The 27183-nt window shown below is 34.7% G+C and overlaps 1 protein-coding gene across 1 annotated transcript in view; it reads right to left on the minus strand.

The window, feature by feature from the left end:
* Positions 1–27183, minus strand: part of ACVR2A (activin A receptor type 2A) — a 91700-nt gene that overhangs the window by 17390 nt on the left and 47127 nt on the right. Inside the window, exons 2-4 of the mRNA XM_043894595.1 lie at positions 20393–20600; positions 13677–13786; positions 13336–13490 (exon numbers count right to left, since the gene is read on the minus strand). Of these exons, the coding sequence (XP_043750530.1) occupies positions 13336–13490; positions 13677–13786; positions 20393–20600 (473 nt within the window). The remainder of the gene's footprint in view (positions 1–13335; positions 13491–13676; positions 13787–20392; positions 20601–27183) is intronic.

Consider the following 27183-nt stretch of genomic DNA (forward strand, 5'->3'; position numbering starts at 1 on the left):
AGCCTTTTGGAAAGCTTCCAGAGATGTTTGAAGGACTGGGTAATGAATACTGTAAGAAGTAACTAAAATTTCTGTGGCAACAGACTTAATGGCACTGGGTGGAGCCCAAGACACTCAGAAATTATGTGTCACCCCCTTCATCAATGCATGTCTTTCTGCCTTTACTCTCCCTTTAAAAACAAAACAGAACTCCTCCTCTAATGCCTCAAGACAGTTAGTGCTCCCTTTAGGCATTATTTAGCCCCTAAGTGCCACTCAAGATTTATTAAAAGTTGACATCTACGTTAGAAAGACTCTCAGCAATAGAAACACTGCAGAGTATTGAAGAAAAAACAATGCAATTTCTTCTTCTGAAGTAGACAATCTTTCTAAAAAGGCTTTGCGAATTCCTATTTTAAAACAGTATGATAAACCAGAAGACTTCCTGTGACCCATTCTAACATCAGATAATTTTTAAATATCTACAAAAGTTGCGTTTCCTTCACACATTCTAAATATGGAAGGTTAGTAGAGCTAAAGACTATTTTAGTTAACAAAGTGATAAGTCAAGGAAGTCAATGCAAACCTTCCCGAAGTATGACCCCTCAGTGGGAGGCGAAACAAGACTGTGATGTTCACCAGTATTAAACCCTCCCTCCTTCCCTCATCCCCTGACTTGACCAAGCATGTCTGTGATAAGAGATCCCACTGATAGGGACATACGACTTCTGTGAACGTGGAAACAAGAGGGCAAAAAGCTGAAAACCACTCTTCTAAAGGCAAAGGAATCCACTCAGTCCTCAGAATTCAAGAATTGCTGGATAAATGCATAAAGGAATAATTAGGCTAACTAAAGAGAAAAAGTTCAATTTGAAAAACTTTATAACTACAAGGTTAAAGTCAATGATTCCCTCATCTTTTAGAGAAAAGTTAGAAAAGTTGAGTTTTCAAAGCAGGGATGCCAAAATTAAAGCTTGTAGATAAGAGCTGAAAGCTGATGAGGGAAAATAACCAAATGGGACTATACGTACCCACTAAGATTTGTAATAACTTTTATATAAACTGACTGATAATGTCTCTTTAGATAACATACACATTATCCATTCTCTATTCTAAAGAGTACCAACCATATGGATACGATTCAGTCTATAAAACAGGATTTAGATGACTTAATCCACATCTCAAAGTAAGAACATATTAACTGTTCAAAATAAGATTTTAATGTAATATTAAACTTAATTTTAGGAAACAAAAATTTCCAATGCCTATGTTTAGAATAAAAAAAAAAAAGAAATCACTGGATGTTTCCCAAATGTATATATAAACTTTACAAAGTCCTTGTTAGTTTTCAAGACTCTACTTACAAAGTTTTGAAGCTACCATTATTTCGGTAAGAAATCTTAGATCACTCTCTTAATGATATTACCACTATGGTCAACATTATATATTAACAGCCTGAAATATGCCTTGTCAAAATTACTTTAAGAAGCTTAAACTGACAAGAACACAGGCCAATTTTCAGAGGGTGAGAAAAAGGTCTAAAAAGTCAGCACCTACAAAATGTCAGAACTTTTAGAAATATGTGGTTTTCAACAATATTCTATAATTCTTGGAAAGGTCAGGTTTAAAAATGAGAACTCTGTAAGATTATAACTATAAAATCTACAATACCAATCAATGTATCTTTTTGCTTTTCTAGTAAAATATTATTAGAATATTCTTCTAATTCATACTTTTCAGCTCTTCATTACATTTATAGGAAGCTTTAATAGCTTCTCTTATATCTAGCTTTTATTTATCCTATAATCTAAGAATATTAAAAATTATTTTCAATTTATTAGCTCATTTTACTAATTTATAAAAAACTCTACACTTGATTCTAGGAATAAAGATTTATACCTTTAAAATACATGAACACCTTGGGAGACAAATTCAAACTTAAACTTCATAATGACGGCATTCTGATGTTACCCATAAAACACAGCCTTGCCCTGCTTCTGAGAAAAGCCACTTCTGGAGGGGCAGCTGTAAGGACCACAGAATTCCTGAAAACTCCCTAGGTTTCAGTTCTCTCGCAGCACCTATGCTATTTTGCCCAGTGAAAAAGATACGCCTTAGAACATGGCTCTGATCACATCTCTTCTTTACCCCATTTGTATGTGAAAATTAAGGCAGCAGAAGACATCATGCTGAGAAGCCGCATGGAAACAACAGGGGCCACCACCCCAGCACCACTACCCAGCATCATCCCTTCAACCAAGAATGGATAAAAGATTAGAAGTGAGGAGCTGTAAAGCGGTCTGCAACCACTTTACTTATTCTGAGTTCTCCACATGAAAGGCGAATTCAAATCTAAATAAAAGCCTTAAATTTCTAGACAGTGAAAGATCAAGTTATAATTCCTCTAGCCAGTCCATTTACTAAAGATGCCAAAGATGCAATAAACTACCTGAAAATACAGATTTCACATTAAAAGATAATGGGTTCAACGAGAAAGTCAACACCTGTTAAAATATGAGCACATGCTGACATTAATGACATACTATAAAAATTAACCAATCCAAGGTTTTAAGGCTAAAAATTTAGCCATTAGGTGTTAACTAAAACAATTGTTTCCACATTTCACCTTAGATAAGTATAAACATTGTTAACAATTCTTTAAAACCCAAAACTAATGCTATGATAAAATAAATGTTTTTAATATTGTAAGCGGAAAAAACTATAACATAAATTTATAAACTATAAAGGATGCACAATAAAGCAACAACAACAAAATCTAAGAACAAAATGTTTAGTATGCATCCACAAAGTTCCACAGCCGTAAAACAAACATCAATGCATCTTACCTCTATCATTATATGAAAGGCGTGCTTGTGAAGAAAAAACACAGGCAAAAGAAATTACGATTTATATCCAGAATGAAATGAAAAATGACACATCAGTTACAAAAGTGAAGGAAGAGGAATAATGATTTCGTTTTTTAAAAGCTGGCAATGATCCAATGCATCATATTTTAAAATGAGAACTAAGAACACTTTCCTTATAAACAGAGGAAAGTAATATATTCTTTAAAAAAATTGTGGACATTATCAGATAAGAGGTATTATACAGATGACTCTAGTATGATTCCAAGTTACTTGATCCAACAGACTTCAAACCAGAAAATAAACTAAACCGAAAGTCTTAAATAATTTTTACATTTTTCTAATAAGTTTTAGGGCCTAAACTGTAAATGGGGGGGTTGGGGGGAAGGCAATTTAAGAAGCTATGGGTTGGAACTGGAGTGTGGACACCAGAGGGCAGTATTGCCTTTAACAAAAACTGTAGGAGAAGCGCAAGAAATTTTTATATAGCTAGACTTGAGTTTCTCAGTTGTCTTCAGAATCTAGAATCTCCAACTTTCTTAACGACTCCATTTCCTTTCATGGAAGATAGAAAAATCCTTACAGTGAGACAGAAAAACATTTCTGGTGCCTGTGTGGGTGTGTACAACATAAATAATACAACTAGGGTAAGAGTAAGATTGGAGAAGAGTAAGATCAGAACTGAGCAGATCACAGACAGACCAGGCCACCGCTAACTGTTTACCCAGCCACAACCAGGGTAAAGAAGGTAAAGAGGTCAAGCAGTGGTGGCCCTGGGAAGAAATCCACGCATTCTCTTCAGATGCAGAACACTCAGATACTGAACAAGATTCTCATTTTCCTAGTCATCCCAAAATAAGGCCCTAATTTAAAATCAAGAGAAATACTGTCACAGGTGTAAAGAAAGGCTTCAAATCCTTCCGATCACTGATTATATTTCCCCAGTTTCCAACATTTCTACAGAAAACAGCACTGACCAAAAAGATTTGACAATTTATGTGTACCAGTTGCTTAACTAGTTTTTCTTGCTTCTTGATTTTCTCCTGTGATAACGATTCAGAATTATTTAATAATTCACCTAAAAGGCTTAGCTAATCCCACTATCAAAACATCTTCTCAGTACTCCAGAGTAAAATTTATCCCTTGAAAGGAATACATGCCAAATAAGTAACTAGACTGTAGCGTCCCAAAGCTTAAACATCTCTCAGTTTTTGTTTCTATACCAGTACTTTCAGAGACAAAGATGTCATTGTGCAAGCAGGTGCCGTCCACATATCTTATCAAAAAGTGTACCTTTGCTCAATATACCTCTCAATAAGTGAATATTAGAATAAAAGCTATAAGACAATCCAAGCAAAACAAGAGATACCAAGAACAGGCCTCAATAGGAATCCCGCCCCCCCCCCCCAAAAAAAAACTGACTAAAACACACAAACAGATGAAAAGCAACTGAACAAAATAGTATGGATTCACAACTTGGAAAACGAAACCTGAATACCATGCACTGCGACTGGAGATGAGAGTGAAAACAAAATCAGCTCATTAACGTCAAGTAATCAGGTTGCCAGGTGAGAAAGAGACTTGCTGCTGATTCCTTAAGGGAAAAAGAAATTTAACTATTGACAAATATCAGAAAGGAATGAATAATACTTCTGTATTCATTCAACAAATCTTTACCGAGCACCTAGTCTGTGCCAGGCACTGGTTACCCAGGCTCTTACTATACAGTGTGGGGAAGAAAAACTCATCAAAGACTCTTACTAATTAATGTATAATCATAACATAAGAGCAATAAAAAGGAATTTGGTTACTGTGAGCATCTCATAAGGAGAAACCTAACAAATACTGGGCAAAGTGAAAAGAAGATTTCCTGAGGAGAGCATCTCTGAGAAATATAATGTAAGTATGAGAGGGAGGCAGATTAGGTAGAAAAAACACAGTATTAGGACACATCCTACTTTCTGACTCGTGTAGCCAAATGGTTACTGTCCATTTAATGAGAACTAGGTTTGAGAGAGAAGATCATTACCGTTGTCTATTAAGTGCTTAGAGATATTTAAGTGGAGATATTCAATAGGCAGTTATATATACAGAACCAGAATATAAAGAACTCTTTCTGGAAAAATGGATTTTACATACTAAAAATAAAAATATAGGAAATGTACTATAAGTCTTCTCTTACTATTTAAACCATTCCAAGATTTATATTTATGCATACTTTTTAAATAACTCACTCAACAACTTCTTCGGACCATCAAGAAGAATTGAGTACTCTTTAAGAAAAGTATTTAAAAATCGACAAATTTGGGACTTGTCTCCTCTAATCATCTAGTTATCTTACATTCTAAGAAATTTTACAATTGCAAATTTTAAAAAGGACTACTGCCAAGCTGACAGAAATAGAATATGTAAAGAAATAATATAGCATGTGTATCAGGACAAATGTTTCTGAGCTAGGGAAAGCAAGACATTATACATTAACAGATTTGATAATACTGACACTGTCAAATGCACAGCCAAGATTCTATCCAATCAGATCTTCAAAATTTCTCTGTGACATATCAACTCCTACTTTCCAGTTTCTCCTCATCTAACTCTTTCCGAAAGTAAAGACAGACCAAGGTGGCTGAATGAGGATTTTGAATAAGCTCCCTAAGAAGTGATTAGCTCATCAGCGAAGCTAGCACTGGGGTTATAAGTCTGAAAGAGATATTGCAGCCATGCCCATTCTTCTGGCTGCTGCTTAGAAGCACCAGGTTTACTACTGTGTACAGAAGGAATTTTATTTTTATTTAGCATTTGTATTCTTCAAGGAGAAAAAGGAAAAGGACCATGCTATACAGTAATAATTGTGATATGGTAAAACTGATATGTTGATCTGCAAGGCAATATATATAGTCACTGTAAAAAATATTTGAAATTGAATTTATATATTCTAATCCCTCCCTCTATCTGACTTTAGTTTTTTATGGACCTGACCTAATAATTTATTGAAATAAGGCATTCAATTAAAATTAACTCAATGGATAATACTCAGACATAAATGCCCAGGCTTTGCCCTCAGCAGACTGACTCTAGGCCAACTCACCTCACTTATGCATGCCTTGATTTTCTTATCTCTAAAATAAACATAATAAAACAGAACCTACATCATCAGTATTGAAAGATTACATGAGCTAATACGTATAAAGTGCTCTGTACAAGTGCTTGACACAGTACTCAAAATGAAATTTTTCCATTATTTGAAATTAACTTCAAAGTACTGACATACATGTATGTGTGTGCGTCTCAATACTTTGAAGTTAATTTCAAGCAAAATGATTTCAATAAGTCAGTTTTGATGTTGAAATCAACAACTTCAAAAAATTCCTCCTTGGGAGTACAATTTTGAGGTGGCTGGCAATTAACAGCTAACACTTACTGAGCACTTAAAATGAGCGCACCATCCCACACGTGGCTCTTCTCCCCAGCACCCCAGAACTGGAATCCTTTCCTCCATTTTTGCCCAAATTTACTGAGGCAACTCCCTTTTTACTCTCTTCACCCTTCCTTTCCAAGCTGCAAAGTCAAACAACCAATCAACCAACCTATTTTTAGTGCACCTACATGTTAACTGTGGGCTCCAAAAAGGCCAGCAAGGACTGGCCCTGAGCCACTTAATACTATGCATCAAGCACAGTGCCTGGCACACCCCACACAGTGGACACCCAGCAATAGGTGAACAGTTCAGCAAAAATAAAACCAACCAATGTGAACACCGCCCAGCCTACCTGATGCAAACAGCTTTCACTAACAAATGGACTTCTTCCTTTTTATTATCCCAAATTAACAGAAAAAGGTTTGACAGCAATGAAGTAGCTAGGAATGATGGATCAGATTGAGGATGAGACTCAGGAAATAAAAATTACAGAGAAAAGCAAACTCACTTCTTCCTACCTACCATCTCCTTGGCAGACAAGGAAAAGCAGATATTAGGCACTCTGGTCTATATGCAACAGCCCCATTTGCAAACTGGCAAATGGGACGGGGCCCTCCACAGGCCAAAGGAAAACTGATCTCAAGATTTTTTAATTTAGTATGTCATTTTTAAGAAATAAGGTGCTTTGATTAATTTTATTGTGCAGCTTTAACTTGTTTTAAGGTTTTGATACAGACTCCCCCTCCACCTGCCCCCCCACCCCCCAACACTTTCACTTCTTCTCCCCTGCCCTTCTTTTTCGCTTTTGGACATGGAATTTCAGCCAGTCTCCAAGTGGATCTGTCTGTACATCTGTAAGAGAAATAACTTATACACACCTAGAGCAACACTTTGTCAAGCTGCAGCATGTCTATGGATAATTTATGACAGTTCTCCCTACAATTAGTTTAAAAGTATACATAAAAGTTGTAATTTAGGTTATAATACAAAAATAATGAACACAGACAGCATTTCTAGTAGCCCTGTACTACTTTTTAGGCATGAACGGGGGGGGGAAAAAAACGCTCAAGAGTATACAGTAGCATTATATCACCATATTTTAAATATCCTAAAATAATATAATTAAAAACTACTTGTGAAATGTTAAGTTCCAGCCCTTAGCAGAAACCTAACACAAACTCTAAGCCAATAAAACATCAATTTTCGGTATTTCATGAGCATACCTTATGCTGCACTAAACTTCACTTAAATCATCACTCAGTCAGAACGAGACACCTTAGAAAGTGCTGAGCTGAAAGCCATCCTCGGCATACTGTTAAACAAAAGGAGAGCAACTACAGAATAACACTTTATAGTTTATAAAAAAGAAACCTCAAACAAGTGAGGTTAGAGAAAGATGTCAAAAGATACACACCAACCTAAAACTGGTATTTCAGTAAATTGCTAAAGGAAAAGGAGGAACAAATGATTCTTTCTTTTTTTGTACATATTTCTTTCTGTATAGTTTGTATTGCTATAACAAGCAACCATTTGTAATTAACTTTTAAATAGAACAGAAGGTGAAAGAGAAAAATCAAGAGAAATGTGTTCATAGACCTCAACCATTTAGCAATCAACCTATTTCAAGATGCACTTCTACAGATGTAATATTTATTTTGTAAGTATAACTGAATATTAGCATATTAAATATTCAATAAAATTCGGTAAACTTCTCCCTGCATTCTTCCAAAATAAGGGAGCAGCACACTTTCTTAAACAGACTTGGCTGGATACTATTATGCTACCCCTTTAGTATCTTCTTAATTTTAAACATATATAGACTCAGCAGGAAAATCCTACAAACCATCGTCAGAGATGGCTTGGTTTCCTGGTGGATAATAATTTGACATAGCGTGAAACATCAACTTATCACTACTTTAATATTAAGGTCAACAGGATTATTTTGTATGCTCAACTCAATATTCTAAACATCTAAAAGCCTTTAGTCCTTATCAAAACCTAGACAAAATGTCACGATGCCAGGACTGAAGAGACTGGTGTCATTTGAAAAGTACCAATGTTGCAATACTCTAGTTCTAATACTATAGCCTTAAAAAATTAATAAGAAGTTAACTTCATACTTTCTTAAAGGCAAGCAATTTCTAGCCTCTAAAATGCATTTTCTTATCAAGTGGTATTGTTTTATTAGCACATAGATTTTATAAGCAGAAAACTTAAGCTTACATATGATTATAGAAACAATGCAAACAGTTTTATTGAAATCACATTAACTCTAACCACAATAAGAGTTCTTAATAACAAAGTCAGTGCATCAATTCACTCATATTTGTGACTCACTGGTACTAAAAAAACAAGTTTGCACTCAGTTTACTGACTGGAGATCATAAGAGCATCTACCTACACGTGGAAAGACAGTTTCAGGACAGGCAAAAGAAATGTGACCCAGGTGATGCAAATTAAAAGGATGTTTTCACACCTGTGATCACAGAAAATTGAATAATGGCACTCTTTTATAAGCTTGAAATACTTCAACTTATCTTATCCCCAAGAAACACGGTCCCAAGATTTACCTTAAAGTAAAGCCCTAAAGCACCTCAAACATTTATGAAACAATTCCTGAATATACTGCATTATCATCTTAGTATAACAATAAATGAAACAAAGTCAATTCAGCAATTCATTACTTACAGAATGGTTATTACATAGAAATACTGTGTGAGATGCAGTAGTGATTATAATATATACCTTGTCTTTAAGGAGCTTATAATCAAGTATGAGAATGGAACATGTTCACAAGTGACTAAAACCTTTCTTAACCAAGGTTATTCACGTGAATCACAAAAGAGAGAAACTGACTTGAGCACTAGTTTCTCTATCCTTTCAAGGCTGGCACATAACTAATAGCCTTCTAGATGTATATGATGGATGGCTTAGGGTGTTAATGAGAGAAAATAATCAAAAGGCAAAGTATGGAAGACCACTGTCAGACTCCACACTTTGTATTCTTGCTGCTGGAACACTGAGAGCCTTCAAATATTTTTAAGCACAGAAGTAACATAACTAGACATGTACAATGTTATGTATAGCAAACAGTATAGATGGAGAGAGAGAACTGGAAACAAGACCAGCTACGAGACTGCAGAAATCATCTCAGCCTCCAGGATAAAAATGTCCTGAAAACAAGAGGATCAGAAAGGATGAAAAGGTAAATAAAGCGGACTTTATAAATAACAGGGCTAGGAGCAGAAGTAGCTATCTCTAAGGCTTTCATCCAGGATGATGAGGGAAGACAGTGACAATGTGAAACAATGTTAGAAATATAGTGGTTACAGGTTATAAAGAAAGAAGAACAGTTTTTTTTTTAAGCATGTTACTTTTTTTACACCTTTAACTATGATAGATCTATTTTAGAATATTTTTTATTTTAAAATAAATTAAAACCATCATTAAAGACTAGATTTTAAAGCATGTATATCTCTACATCACTTCTTCAGAATAAAATACTAACAAAATCCTAAGAAACTTTAAACAACTTGATGTCTTGGAAATAAAGAATTCCACCATTTAACAACCAGAAACCAGCTTATTAAGAGATTCATTTAGATATATCACTTAGTCCTCTAGAATATCTCCATAATACTGATCTTTTATCCCCAAAGAGAATAAAAGACTGAGATCAGACCAATGAATGAGCACAGTATATGTAACTATAGCTTGTTCTGCTGAGAATCACTGTAAATTCTCTTCAAATGTACTTCTTATTGTAGGAATGATCCATCAATAAGCTATCACCAGTCTTTAGCCAACGCTTTAAGAAAAACTTCCCCTAAGAAAAGGAATGATAAATTTTGTCTAAAAGTGTCTGAAGAAACTAGAGGGAGAATGTTGCAGAAATGCACAACAAGAATGTAAGATCTTTCCCTAACTGGTCCTGAAATTAAACTTTGAATATGGAGACATGAATATGGGGTGAAATACAGAAGTCAGCTTAAGACTTCAACTGTGTAGTACGTTTCCCCTACCTACTTCTCCTACCCCTCAAATAAGTCTTGAATAACTAGGGCATTGGCACCATCAACTCAGAAACACAGAATCTTTACCTGAGACCCAATCTATCTTCATAAACCCTATTCTAAAATGTGTGCTAAACAATATTTTAATGGAAAACACATGAATATGCCTTTCTATTTATCTGTTACTTATTTACTTCCACTTCTGTCCTCTGTGAGACACTGTGTTCATGTTATTGCTCCTTTTAGTAGTCAGACTACTCAACGTCCCAAAGTGGGAAAATAGCAGGGAGAATGATTTTGAGATGGCAGGGATGTTCACTGAATTATCTGAGGCAGCAAAAGCATCTGCTTTCTGAAAAAAGAGAAGAACAGGGTAAGCAGTAAGAACGAAGATTCAGTGTCAGAGAGTCCTTGGTTCATATTCCAGCTCTGATACTTGTGAGCTTCGCTATGTCTCAATTTCTTTATCTACAGAATGGGCATTGTAACACTACATAAACAACCGTGTGAGGTAAGACCGGATCAGTGCTTCCCACACCTGGCTGGTCACCAGAAGTGCCTGGGAAGCTGTTATTAGAACCATCATATCTCAGGCCCCGTTCCATACTTTCAGGGGTATGGTCCAGGGGTATTGTTTTGTTTTTCTGAACAAATTCTAAAGATGATCCTTACATACTAGTTACAACTGGAAATCAAGGGAAAGTTTTACGTATTTTTTATAAATATATAAAAATATAAATATTTTTATAAATATAATTTACTAATTTTAATATTTTGATATAATGTATATATTAAGACATCTATGTAACTTATCAGTATTCTAGTATACTATAAATGTACAATTAATGCTTGATACAACTATCATTTTTTGAAGGAGAAATAAAACTGAGCATTTTGTGACAAGAGGGCCAGTAAGTAGTCTTGCAGAAGGAGTTTGCATAAACCTCACCAAAAATGAGATAGCATGACACTATACTGTTTGAGATAGTGAAAGAAGACATAGATGAAGTTCCACATTGAAGACAATGCTCCTTTTCCACAACACAGTTCATGACAGAAGGAAAGTATAAAGTCAGGCATGTCTTGTATTTTCCACAATGAAGTCTGACCATCCCAGTCATTTCATCTCAAAACCTTTTTAATTTTCTTTCTTATTTCTCAGTAATTCATACAATTCATGCAAACTGTATGTATGTACAGAACAACACAAGCACTAAATAAATGTGTACAAAAATATTAACGACTGAAAAAATACCTAAAACCCACAGAGGTAGACACTCATTGAACATTCCTAGTTGTCATTTATAAATAAGGAGTCATCTTTCCTTTTTATAAGTCCAAACCCAATATTTCTAAATAAAGTGGCCTCAGGTATAAGATATTCACACTTTTAAATAAAAATACCCAACCAAACTTTTTTTTTTTTAAATGGGTGCATTTTATTTATTTTTTCATTTATTTTTATTAGTTGGAGGCTAATTACTTTACAATATTGTAGTGGGTTTTGTGTCATACATTGACATGAATCAGCTTTTTAAGCTAGTATTTTATATAAATCAATGTTATCTATAGGATCACATTATTATTTTTAAAGTTTTATGATGAAACTTAACAAATTTGTTTTTAAATGTAGTGTCCAGTTTGTTTCTATTGTATCACAAATCCAGGGTAAATTCAGATACTATTATAGTATGAAACATTCTTTCTTTCAAATGTAGATATTAAATAAAAAATAGTTACCACCAATAAGAAGGTAAAGTGTGGAGAAAGTGTATGGACATTTGAAGTAAACTACATATATTTACTAGGCACTATATTTTTTAAATTTTAAAGTATTTTTAAAAGATGATTTTTAACAAACCCACAATTTACCTACTAATGTTAAAAATTAAAATATTTAAGCTATACAAAATATATTTATGTTTATATGTTTACTTAATTTATTAAATAAGGAATGTTACCTTTAGGCTTATTTCTCCATATATATATTTTACAAAGATTACAAGGATCAATGATCTAATGCTAACAGATTGGTTTAAGCACCAAGAAAGGAATATGTTATGTAAATAAAGCTTAAAGGGAAGAAGTTGTTTTGGTCATTAAATTATAGGACTTAACCATTTTCTTCTACCAAGTTTTAAACGTTAATCCTACTGGTATTAGAGAAACAAAGTTAAACCAAAAGATCCAGAAGGTGGAGGTAATGTGATCTTAAAAGTCAAAGAAACACAAATTAGAGTTTAAAGACACCTCAAGTAAGTAAACCAAAAGTTACCATTTTCTGTCTGCCTGAAGAATATTAACTATTTATATTAAAAATCCTTATAACACACTGAATCAGCTGCCATTGTTCTCATAATAGAGAATGAAGAAAAACTTCATGAATTTATTCTGACTACCCACAACACCTATATTTTCAGATATTTGGTGTTGAGGGAAAAAGAATCAAGGGCATTAAAAAAGTTTTCAGACTTCAATCACACACTTGATATGCTGAAAATAAAATATATTTACTTGGAACTACAACATATGATGAGAAATGCTGCCCTTTTGCTCCTCTTCCCTAGAACGACATTTTTCAGGTGTATCCTCTTCATGCCTGTGTGAAACCTCTTTATTCCACATTCCTGGTTACTTACTGAATTCTCCTCCGTGATTAAAAGAATGTTTGGCAAGTCTTGAAAAAGGCACAAAAACTTAGGAATGGAGGAGAAAACAGAAGGGGAAGAAAAAGTTTCAGTATCACTTCTCCATCATCAATTACTTCTCAAGAAACACAGCAGAGTGTACCCTACATTTATAAGTACTATAATCACAGTAAAACTCTCCAAAGAAGAACAGGAATGGGAATACTGTTCATTCTACTCTATCTCAAGGCCTAAGTTTAGGATATAGCAAATTAATATATTTGCAAAAGTAGCTATAGTTCCCATGACAACAAACATTCAAAAATTAACTCTAAAGGAAAATGATTTTTAACTACCTACTGTGGTTTCTCCACTGGAATATTTCTTTAAAATACACAGTCAAAAACAGCAAGAAGTATTAGACAATAACTCACCTGAGTTGGGACGAGCACAGGAGGGTAAGCCATCTTATGATGCCTGTACACCCAGAACGCACAAATGACAATCCCCGCAATTAACATAAGTGGCACCAGAGAATAGAGCAAGATGTTGTAATAGGGAGGCTTAGGTGTTACTGGATTCGAAGTAGCTGTGGGAAAGAGGAAGAAAATCATTCAGACTTGGTCAATAAAATTCCACAATAAATATTTATTATAGTGCCAAATTGTAGGAGAAAAACAGAGGAGGAGAAGGTGGGAGTAAATTATTCTAACACAAACATGCTTTGTTTTCAATCTACTAGTTGAACAGACTTATGTTTTCCCTGTGAACTTACGCTGTGTGACCTCCATCTCCGGAAAATAAGAAAACCTTTCGTTACACATATTGCCCTCACAGCAACAAAAATATACTTCAGGGCTATCTTTTTTTTCTATACAATCAGTCCTATAAATAAAAAGAGAAGAAATAATTAAAACCAACATTATTACTCTGAATCTACAATAGGTGTTTTACTAAAGTTCTTCTCAGAGATAAAATAATGTGTAAGTCATTTATAGTCAACTTTGAGACTTTTATTAATATTCAACAATCAATTCTTAAAAGTCAAAAATGTTCCTTGAAACCAATTATGATATATCATCAGGAAAAAATCCAATAGCTGATTTTATAACAATCACACTGGCTCCATGAAGTGACTTCTTTAATTTGGATTTTAATGATCAATCTAAAGCAACCATTTTTTTATTGTTTTCTTTAATTATTAGAAAAACTTGAAGAGGAACATAAAGTCAATGAAGAAATTTGGTCTAAGAGTGCTTTATCCTCACAGGAAATAGAGCCTTTCCATTTTATGAATACAAAAGCTGAACACTATATGTAAAAAACTGTATGTGTGTGTACACACATAAACATACATACACACACACACACACGTATACAGATAAATGAGCTTCCTTGGTGGCTCAGACAGTAAAGACCCTACTTGCAATGCAGGAGACCAGGGTTAGATCCTCGGGTCGGGAAGATCCCCTAGAGAAAGGAATGGCTACCCACAACAGTATTCTTACCTGGAGAAATACATGGACAGAGGAGCCTGGCAGGCTACAGTCCATGGAGTCTCAGAGAGTCAGAAATGACTGAGCAACTAACACTTTCACTTTCACTTCTCATACATATAAATACACAGGCACAAAGTAATCCTTGCTCATATCTCATGGCAGAACACATTTCAACATCAGAGACTTAAATCAGCCTTGGGAATTAAGCCATTTGTCAGCAGAATTAAATTCCCTGAACCCAATGAACAGGGCTAAAGATAAACAAGTAAAGAGCAATCTGTAACAACAAAAATAGAGGCCCGAGAAACTAAAAAACTGACTAGATTTAGATTCATTTAGAGAGGAGAAGGAAGGCAGCCTTCTCTATAGGAACTGAGTTACTGAAAAGACAGAGATTTAGCCTCGATATCAAATCCTAATCAACCACTAAAAAAATAGTTATACCTAATTTTTAAAAGCAGATATTTAAATTGCTAATAATATCAGGTATACTTAGACATATATTACAAATAAACTGTAAACTTTTACAATGGTTGTTGAAAATAAGGTTGAATTTAATTCTAAAGTGAAGAGCCCAAGAAATTTCAGGGAGAAGGCAATTTTACCAAAATCAAACTTTGAAATAAAATTTATACCAATATCTATTTAGTAGAAAGTAAAAGACAAATGAAAGCTAAATTTTTAACAATTTATGAAGAGAAATATATAAATTCAAAATTTAACATTCAGAATTATGCCTCAAATTACAGGTTAATATAATTAAATACTAGCCTAGTTAATGCAAGGAAATTACTTTTCACCATTCAATTTCATTCTTCATTTTCCCCGTCTCTTCCTCCATATTTTGACATTTCTTCAATCTTCTTTTTCTTACTCTTATTTATCTGACTACTCTTAGTATTTCCTTTTTAATCAAATTCAGAACATAAAAACAAAAATTCACATTTATTTAAATTAGCACTTAACCCTTAGAAGCAAAGCTGGTGTAGTAATTCTGACTCTAAGAGCAGGCATTTGCACTGACCAACTCACCATTATCTAGCAAAGTTTAATCTCAAGCAATACTGGTTTTAGGTGAGAAGCCGGTAGCTTTTCACAATAAAAAGAACAGAGATCCTTGAGCTCAACTAATTACTAAAAGATAGTCTTGAATAAGCTTAAGTTGAATGGTTCTATGAAGACCTACAAGACTTTCTAGAACTAACACCAAAAAAAAAGATGTCCTTTTCATCACAAGGCCTGGAATGCAAAAGCAGGAAGTCAAGAGATACTGGAGTGACAGGCAAGTTTGGCCTTGGAGTACAAAATGAAGCAGGGCAAAGGCTACCAGAGTTTTGCCAAGTGGACACACTGGTCACAGCAAACACCCTCTTCCAACAACACAACAGATGACTCTACACAGGGACATGACCAGATGGTCAATACCGAAATCAGACTGATTATATTCTTTGCAGTTGAGAATGGAGAAGCTCTAAACAGGCAGCAAAAACAAGACTGGGAGCTAACTGTGGCTCAGTTCATGAACTCCTTACTGCAAAATTCAGGCTTAAATTGAAGAAAATAGGGGGAACCACTAGACCATTCAGGATGACCTAAATCAAATCCCTTATGATTATACAGTGGAAGTGACAAACAGATTCAAGAGATTCGAGATGGTAGACAGAGTGCCTGAAGAACTGTGGATGGAGATTTGTAACATTGTACAGGAGGTGGTCATCAAAACCATCCCCAAGAAAAAGAAATGCAAGAAGGCAAAATGGTTGTCTGAGGAGGCCTTACAAATGGCCGAGTAAAGAAGAGAAGCGAAAGAAGAGGAAAGATACAACCATCTGAATGCAGAGTTCCAAAGAATAGCAAGGAGATAGGAAAGCCTTCCTCAGTGAACAATGCAAAGAAATAGAGGAAAATAATAGAATGGAAAAGAAGAGATCTCTTTAAGAAAATTAAGAGATACCAAGGGAATATTTCATGCAAAAATGGGCACAATAAAGGACATATATGGTATGGAGCTAACAGAAGTACAAGGTATTAAGAGGTGGCAAAAATACACAGAAGAACTATACAAAAAAGATCTTAATGACCCAGATAACCACCATGGTGTGATCACTCATCTAGAGCCAGATATCCTGGAATGCGAAGTAAAATGGGCCTTAGGAAGCATCACTATGAACAAAGCTAGTGGAGGTGATGGGATTCCAGTTGAGCTATTCCAAATCCTAAAGGATTATGCTGCGAAAGTGCTGCACTCAATATGCCAGCAAATCTGGAAAACTCAGTAGTGGCCAAAGGACTGGAAAAGGTCAGTTTGCATTCCAATCCCTGAGAAAGGCAACGCCAAAGAATGCTCAAACTACCAGAATATTGCACTCATCTCACATGCGAGCCAAGTAATGTTTACAATTCTCCAAGCCAGGATTCAGCAGTACGAGAACCAAGAACTTTCAGATGTTCAAGCTGGTTTTAGAAAAGGCAGAGGAACCAGAGATCAAATTGCCAACATCTGTTGGATCCTTTAAAAAGTAAGAGAGTGCCAGAAAAACATCTCCTTCTGCTTTATTGACTTCCCCAAAGCCTCTGACTGTGTGACTACCCCAAAGCCCACAACAAACTGTGGAAAATCCTTAAAAAAGATGGGAATACCAGACCACCTGACCTACCTCCTGAGAAATCTGTATGCAGGTCAGGAAGCAACAGTTAGAACTGGACATGGAACAATGGACTGGTTCCCAATTGGGAAAGGAGTATGTCAAAGCTGTATATTGTCACACTGCTTATTTAACTTACATTCAGAGTACATCATGTAAAATGCCAGGCTGAATGAAGCACACCCTAGAATCAAGACTGCCAGGAGAAATATTAACAAGCTCAGATATGCAAATGACACCACACTTATGGCAGAAAACAAAAAGGAACTAAAGAGTCTCCTGGTGAAGGTGAAAGAGGAGAGTAAAAAGGCTGGCTAAACTTAACATTCAGAAAACTAAGATCATGGCATCTGGTCCCATCCCTTCATGGCAGACAGGGAAATAATGGAAACAGTAACAGACCTTATTTTCTTGGGCTCCAAAATCACTGCAGATGGTGACTACAGCCATGAAATTAAAAGACACTTGCTCCCTGGAAGAAAAGCTATGACTAACCTAGACAGCGTATTAAAAAGCAGAGACATCACTTTGCTACAAAGGTCCATCTAGTCAAAGCTATGGTTTTTCCAATAGTTACGTAAGGATGTTGATAGCGGGACCATAAAGACAGTTGAGCACAGAAGAACTGATGTTTCGAACTGTGGTGCTGGTGAAGACTGTTGAGAGTCCCTTAGACTGCAAGGAGATCCAATCAGTCAATCCTAAAGGAAATCAGTCCTGAATATTCACTGGAAGGACTAATGCTCAAGCTACAGCTCCAGTACTTTCGCCACCTGATGCAAAGAGCCAACTCACTGGAAAAGACGCTGATGCTGGGAAAGATTGAAGGCAGGAGGAGAAGGGGACGACAGAAGATGAGATGGCTGGATGGCATCACTGACTCAATGGACATGAGTTTGAGCAAACTCCGGAAGATTGTGAAGGAGAGGGATGCCTGGTGTGCTGCAGTCCGTGGGCTGCAAGGAGTCAGACATGACTAAGTGACTGAACAACAAGTTTTGAATAGAGATTATCCCCAAACTTCATTTTTCCCCAACTTCTTTCTCCTTAGCTTTTTTTCAAAATTGATATATAATTGGCATATAACATTAGTTACAGGCATACAACCTAATGATTGAATATTAGAGTATATTGTGAAATGATCACCACAATAATCTAGCTAACATCCCATCACTACACAGTTACAAATTGTTTTCCTTGTGAACAAAACTTTTAAGATTTCCTCTTATAGCAACTTTCAAATATACAATATATTAACTATAGTCACCATTACCCCACATTCTCTATTACAGCCCTAGGACTTATTTGTTTTATAACAGAAAATTCATACCCTTTTGATTCCCTTCACCCATTCTGCCCACTTCTCACCCTCGGCCTCCAGCAACCACAAATAGTTCTCTCTCTATATATATGGGTTTGTGTATGTGTGTTTTTTTTTTCTTTTTTAAGATTAATATACAAGTGAGATCATGTGGTATTTGTTTTTCTCTGTCTGACATTTCACTTAGGATAATGCCCTCACGGTCCATCAGTATTATGAATGGCAAGGTGTTCTTTTTCACAGATGAAAAAGATTCCATTGTATATACAAAGCATATTTCCTTGATCCATTTATTCACTGACAGACACTTAGGGTGCTTCCACATCTTGGCTATCGTAAATAATGTAGCAATGAACGTTGTGGTGCATTTATCTTTTCAAGTTTATGTTTTTGTTTCCTTTGGACATATACTCAAAAGTGAACTGCTATATCATTGCTATTTTTAATTTTCTGAGGAACCTCCATACTGTTTCCCCAGTGGCCCTACTTATCCTTTCATAATAGCAAATATCACTTAATGATCACCTCTGTTAATAAAGAAGTTAATAATCAGAAATACAGCTAAAATGTGTAATTACAGAGCAGTAATCCTTGGAAAATTCACAGATGCAGAAATACACCCTAACTACTAAGTGGTCATGTATGGATGTGAGAGTTGGACTGTGAAGAAAGCTGAGTGCTGAAAAATTGATGCTTTTGAACTGTGGTATTGGAGAAGACTCTTGAGAGTCCCTTGGACTGCAAGGAGATCCAACCAATCCATCCTAAAGGAGATCAGTTCTGGGTGTTCATTGGAAGGACTGATGCTGAAGCTGAAACTCCAGTACTTTGGCCACCTCATGAGAAGAGTTGACTCATTGAAAAAGACCCTGATGCTGGGAGGGATTGGGGGCAGGAGGAGAAGGGGACAACAGAGGATGAGATGGCTGGATGGCATCACCGACTCGATGGACATGAGTTTGGGTAAACTCCGGGAGTTGGTGATGGACAGGGAGGCCTGGCGTGCTGCAATTCATGGGGTCGCAAAGAGTCGGACACGACTGAGCGACTGAATTGACTGAACTGACTAACTGTAACTATGTACCTAAATGACTATTTTAATTTCTCACCAAAAGTGGAACTAATTCAATTTTCATGAGTTTATTCAACACATTTTACTATTAATCACATATGGCCAATCAACCACAGATTTACAGTAATCAATTAAAATCCCTGCAAGTAGATCAGGAGATAGCTAGATTCCATGAGTGTATTAGTTATTTGGCTTCAAAAAATCTGGTTATCTAGGATTTTTCAGCTTCTGCAGTCATCAGCACCCACCCACAGTGAAACTCTTGTGACCCGGGCTCAACATCTAGGGACACTTTACAGAAAGATCACAGGCAGTCAGTAGCATACCCACTGTACCCCCTGTATTTTATTTCCAGTACAGAATAAAACAATTTCAGCAAAATCTTTTAAATAAAATGTAGCTTTCTATGAGGACTGTGTTAGTTCTGATGTAATTCTGAATGTCAAGTTAAAATGTCCCTTGGGATAAAGAACAAAGGCCTACTCTGCAAGGAAAAAAGGGGAAAATGTAGTGAGATCAATTTCTTCCAGATACATAAAGAGGGAAACTAAAAGGAAATTTAATACTATGATTAAGCTTTATTCTCTTTCAGGATAGATTTTCAACAGATATACTCTCTTTTAAAGCAATTTTAAAAATCCCTTTTCATTAAAACTGCTGTTTAAAAAAAAAAAAAAAAAACATAATCCTACAACATAGGGAAATAAATGTTTCTTATCTAAAGTTTTCACTACTTGGTAGATAATTTGAAGTTACAGAAGATAAAACATAAATATGCTGTATTTGTTTTGTTACTTTAAAATATGCATTTTGTCATCAACATGTTATAATGATCTTTATACTCTCATCTTTAAAGAGAAGCATTTAGGTGAAAATTCATGCATTGATCCTTCCCCTTTTAAAAAAGAGAAGTGAAAATTATTCAACACTATCATAAACAAAATGCCTTCTTACCTGTCGTAGCAGTTGATATCATCCAGCCAACAACCTTGCTTCACTATTTCAATGGAACCAGAAATATTCTTCCATGTAGCAAAACAATGCCGCCGTTTATCTTTGTCACCATAACAGGATTCAACACCAGTGCGATTGGTTCTATCTCTTTCCCAATTAGCATTATAGAAAATACACTCCTGAGTTTCTGATCTACCAAGTATAGCACCTATAAGATAATAAAACAACAACTTAATATAACTGTATTTGTTCTTACACTGTCTCCCAGCATACCAAATTTCAGATCTTCCTAAAATGTCAATAATTTACTGCCTTACTGTTATAATATTGGGTTTAGGTTTCCAGGTCCATCTTTGTATTTTAGGTTTAATAAACATAGTAGAAAGTGACCAAATAAATCACGTTTTCTCTGTAAAAGATCAGCTTTACTTAAGAATGTCCTTGATAAAAAGCAGTAACATTGTTAATTTTCTTAAATTTTGACCCTTGAGTCAAGACTTCTTCTCAATATTCTTTGTGACAAAGTGGTAACTAACAAAAGCACGTCTGCTGCACACTGCAGTACAATGTCTGCCTCCAGAAAAAGCCCTTGCATGACTGAGTTGTGAACTAAACCAACCATGGTTACTCAGACTTGAGTATCTGGCAAAAAAGTTCTCAAAATTAACCAAATTAAACCTGTTACTTCAAGAAAAACAACTGATAGCATGCACTGCCAATGATAAAATATGAGTTTCCAAGCAAAATTAAGAATTTTGGAAAAACTGTATCAACCACCACCATTAGCCTGACACCTTCCCAATATTTAAAGAATTTTCTGATGAGGTCATTAGTAATATTAACAAATATGACTTTTAAATACAGAATAATAAGATGTGCCAACATTTAAAAGGTCTATATAATTCAGAGAACCAATATTTTCCAGGTGAATTCTGTGTGACATTTGAAAAACACTCATTGGTTTAAAAAAAAAATCCATTCAATGTTCAAGATAGCCAAATAGACTCTAGCATTACAGAGGACAAAAAGTTCATTAGTGGTTTCAGATTCCACACTGTACTAACTTTTAAGAAACCATCTCTTGCTTTATATGGAAAAGTGAGAGAACTGGAATACCCAAAATAATTCTGAAAAAGATGTACAAAGAGAACTCATACTACTTGATTTTGGGCAGTTTTTTTGGTCATGCCACACGGCTTGCGGGATCTTAGTTGCCCACCCAGGTATTGAACCTGGGCCATGGCAGTGAAAGAGCCTAGTCCCTAACCACTGGACCACCAGGGAGTTCCCTATACTAATTGCTTTTAAGTCTGACACTAAAACTTCAACAATCAAGACAATGCAGTCTTAGTAAAAAGACATGCACCTAGGGGACAGGACAGAGAATCCAGAAACAGACCCAGACATATACGGTCAACTGATACACAGCCAAGGTGCCAATGCAATGTACTTAGAGAAAATAGTCTTCCAACAACTGATGCTGGAACAACTAGACATCTATATACAGAACAAAGAACCTCAACTCATAACAACTTATAGATCATACCATATACAAAAATTAACTCTAAAAATATCATAGACCTAAAACCTTAAACTATTATTATATAACTTCTAAAAACAAGAAAAATCTTGTGACCCTAAATTATTAACATGAAAGATTTGTTAAAATACAAAAAATAGGAGCTACAAAAGCAAAAATTGGACTTCAAAAGCTGAACTTCATTAAAATTGAAACTTCTCTTTGAAAGCTAAGGAAAAAAACTCAGACTGGGAGAAAATAACTTCAAATTATATACCTAAAAAAGAACAGATATTCAGAAAATATAAATATCTATCACAACTCAATAATAAGAAAACATATTACCTAATTTCTAAAAAATGGGCAAGAGATTCAGACAGACACCTTATCAAAGAAATATGAATGGGAAATACTACATAGAAAGATACTCAGTATCACTAACCAGGGAAATGCAAACTAAAACTAGATCTAATATTCATTAGAATAACTAATATAAAAATAAAAACATACAATCTCAAGTTTTGGGAAATATGTAGAGCAACTGCAACTTCCACACATTGGTAGTGGGGATGCAAAATGGCCCAGTAACTCAGGAAAAAGTTTTCTTACAGTGAAACATGCATCTACCATACTACACAGCAATCTCATGCGTAGGTATTTAAGAAACAAAAACATATATCCATGCAAAAATCTGTAATTTTTAGAGTGGCTTTATTCAGAATCACCAGAAACCACCCAATATCTAGCACTGATATATGTAAAAATAAACATCTGTACAAAAAAATAGTAAATGAACTGGTGACAGCTGCAGCTAAACGATAAACTGTAAGCACATCGCGCTAAAACAGGATGGCCTGAAAAGGCTCCATGCTGTAGGGTCCCGTTTACCCACTATTTTGGAAAAGGCAGAGTACAGGTATGAAAATCAGATCAGAAGTTAAGAGTGAGGGGAGAGGGCTAATTACAAAAGGGTATAAGGAAACTTTTAGAGGTGATAGAAATATTCCACATTTTTATTGTGGTGATGGTTATATAATTCATGAGTTATTCAGACTGCACAGACTTGTGTATCTAAACAAAATATATTTTGTTCTCTGCAATATATACTTCAATCAACTTGACATTAGAAAACAAAACCATCAAAGAAATTACCACTTGTTGAGTTATGGTATACTATCAAAGAAAAATATCCACAATTATCTTAAAAAGCTATTAAAATACTCCCCCTTTTTCTAACTATATCTGTGTTTGGCCAGATTTCCTTCATGTCAAAACATCACAAGTTTTTGCATCACAACAAACTGAGTGGAAAAACAGATACAAGAATTCAGTTGTCATCTACTAAAACAATTATTAAAGAAATTTGTAAAAAATTTCTCTAGTTTTTTAGAAAATATTTTTCATAAAAATCTATTCTTTTGTTAACATATAATGGATTTATTATTGACACTTTTAAATAAATATTTTTTAATTTTCTGCCCTAATTTCTAATATGATGATATTTATAGATACAAACCACATAAAAATCATCTTGGGCTAAGAAAGAGGTTCTGAGACCACAAAGTTTCTAAAGTATTCCTTTTTAGAAACCTGTTGAAAAAAACAGCAAATTAAGTTTCCTCTTTTACTAAATAACCCAAAAGCAAACAAGCACTACCTGTATTATCTCGTAACAGAGACTGGCAAACTTTCTCTGGAAAGAGCCAGACAGTAAATATATTACGCTTTGCTGGCCTTACGGTTTCTTTTACAACTACTCAATTCTGCCAACGCAGCACAAAAGCATCCATTGGACAGTAAATGAATGAGCATTGCTACATTTCAATAAAACTTTACTAATGGACACTGAAGACTAAATTTCATGTAATTTTTACATCACAAAATATTCTTTTTAAAAAAAAAAAATTCCCCCACCATTTAAAAATTTAAATATCATTCTGAGTTCACAGGCTGGATGTGGCCTACAGGCTCTGTGATCAGCTATCTCTTGAAACAACATCCTAATTTCTAGATAACTGGACTTTTCTTCTGCTTGTTTTGTTTCGCTGGGGGCGGGGGGTCTTCTATGAACTACCACTTGTATAACTCACATTAAAAACCACTATTAATTATTTTTAATTTCCAAAAGAAGACTCCACAGAGGTACAGAACATTTAAAGTAAACAAAACTAACCGCCAAAAAAGTACAGTGCCTAGAACAACAACAAAAAAATACAATAGGTTTCATCTTTGGTGTCAATTCCAATCAGTTAAGAGTGGCTGTCAGAAGCAATGTACTGAGAAAGACGCTGAGGTAAAGCGCCTTGGAATTAGCATAGAAGGAGCGGGGGAAAATACCAGTTTCATTTCTTTGCCACCTCTGGTCTAGAAAAAAGATAAACAAATGATTACTTTTTGTTTACTTCTTTTAAAACTTCTCAATATTTAATGATAAGTTAAGATTTCAGAATGACTTTCTAGACCTAGACTATCATTTGATATTACTCACAGATAGAAAATTGCTTATGGAAAAAACTGACAATTTTGCCAACCCCCTCCCATATCTTCAAGTTGATTCAGTAATCAGTCTTTATCCCATCATATCTCTTACTGACCACTAAATACAATAACATAATTGTAAAAATAAAGCAAGTTACATGTATTGTTATGTTCTTACGCTCACCTAGTGACTTTAAAGGTGCACTTCTAAAAAGGATGGTAAAAGTTACCTATATTTTCTAGTTTTTAATAGCATTTCACAATTTAAGGTTTTCTTAAACTGCTAATTTCTACTATAGGTTTATTCTAACAAAGTAATTACAAATAGTTAATACAATTTTCAAAAGAAATAAATGGACATAAAAGGTCTATTTGCAGAGTTTATTGTAATGGTTCTTAAACTATGATGTGCATCAGAATCCCCCATGTGTTTTCTCAAACTCATCTTTGAGTACCATTTTCTATGCCCCAGGAATGAGTAGCTGAAAAGTACATGAGGTCAGCAGCGGGGTATATAGATATATAGACACTATGTGTATGTTTTCTTTGCTTCTTTTGGCAAAGACTCACTGGTGATCTAATGTTCCTTCCCAGTTAAGTATTGGCTTAGAAGACTGTGAACTGAACTTGGAATTTAGTTTACACACTATGACCTTGAACAAGTTACCAAACCTTGCACTGCTTTGGTTCTACATTTGATTCAATCTCCCTAACAATTCCAAAATTACTATGGATAATTCTGTAGTTTCATAAATCATACTCAGGCAAGTTATAGCAAATCAGTAAGTCTATCACAGAATCAAGTATTGGAATTATTTTTCATAAATTATTTCAGATAATAATTCTATTTCCAACCTACTGCTTATACATAATGATTGATACTGAGAATTTCATTTTTTCCTACCATTTAAAAAAAGAAAAAAGGCAATACACAGGACCTAAAATTTGTCAAAACAGCCCTGTAAAAGTCATACTCAAATCTAAGACACTCCTCCAATGAGGAAAAAGTAAATTTTATCTGAGAACAACAGGGGTTCTAGTTTTTAAAAGCATGAAGTATTAAAATAATACACCAGCATTAATTTTACACAATCTCTTTCAGAACCAGATGAAGAGGGACTACTTCACAACTAGTTTTATGAAGCACGTATTACCTTGATAAAAAAATCAGTCAAAGACAGAACAGAAAAGGGCAAACAGGGTATACAGACCAATATACCACTAGGACAGCAGCACCAACTCAATGGCGATGAGTTTGCACAAACTCCAGGAGATACTGAAGGACAGGGAAGCCTGGCCTGCTGCAGTCCATGGGGTCACAAAGAGTTGGACATGACTTAGTGACTGAACAACAACAACAAATGAGATGAAAAAGTTCTCAACAAAATTTTAGCAAAAAAAAATCCAAAAAATATATTTTAAGTAATGTACCACAACCAAGTAGGATCTATTCCAGGCATGAAGGCTAATTTGATATTCAAAAGTCAATAAATGCACTCAGCCAAGCAAACAGACAAAAAGAGAAAAATCATATGGTCTATTGATAAGTCTAACAAGAATAGAGAGAAACTTCCGCAAACTGAGAAAGAGCACCTACCAAAAAACTTACAGCTAACATCATACTGTATGGTGAAAGACTGAATGCTTTCCCTCTAACATCAAAAAGAAGGCACTGATGTCTACTCCTACCACTTTTATTTAACATAGTATTGAAAGTTTTAGCTATTGTAATAAGGCAAGAAAAAAAAATTAAAGCCATACCAATTGGAAAAGGAAATATAAAACTGTTTCTATTAGCAGATAAAATGATTGTCTATTCAGAAAATTCTAAGGAATCTTCAAACAACAACAACAAAATGCTAGAATTAGTGAGTTCAGTAAGGTCACAGAAAACAAATCAACACACAAAAATCAATTATGTTTCTTTACACTGACAATGAACAAGCAGAACTGAAATTAAAAATTAAAAGTATTAGTTACTATTGCTCCTAAGAAAATAAAATACTTACATATAATTTAATAAAGAATATATAGGATTTGTATGATGAAAATTATAAAATACTGATGAAAGAAATCAAAGACGACCTAATCACTTGGAGAAACACACTGTGTTCATGGATTGAAGAGTCCACAAAACCAAGATTTCAAGTCTTCTTAAACTGATATATTCATATTATATACATATATATTCATACACACACACACACATATATATAAAATATACAATTCATATTAAAATCTCAGCAAATTTCTCTGTAGACAAGAAAAGACCTTTTTCTAAAATCTGCTGAAAAATAATAATAAAGAGAGAAATCATTCTTCCTGATGTTAAGGCTTACCACATAGCTGCAGTAAATATGACAGTGTGGTACTGGTGGAGAGATAAACACAAAAATCAATGGAACAGAAGGAGAACCCAGGAACAGACCCAAACAAACATGCCTGATTAATTTTAACAAATGAACAAAAGAATTTCAGTGGAGGAGAGACAGCCTTTTCAGCAAATGGTGCTGGAGGAATGGATATAGTTCAAGCAAATATTTCTTTAATGCCCTACCCTTTGCAACCTATCATCATCCTAATCATTTCTGAAAGCCCAGCTCTTGCAAAAAGTTTCCCAGGCTAAATCTCACATGCGACAATTTTCAAGTTTTATCATCAGGACTCCTGCTTCCCTCCCACAAAATGCACACTACTTGCCATCTAACATAAAATATTTTAGTTCATATTTATTCACTGTTTCAGATAGTTGTTTATATATGCCTTTTCATACATTAAAATGTCATTCAGTCTA

Source organism: Cervus elaphus, chromosome 33 (genome assembly GCF_910594005.1).
Source record: "Cervus elaphus chromosome 33, mCerEla1.1, whole genome shotgun sequence".
NCBI classification, from domain to species: domain Eukaryota; kingdom Metazoa; phylum Chordata; class Mammalia; order Artiodactyla; family Cervidae; genus Cervus; species Cervus elaphus.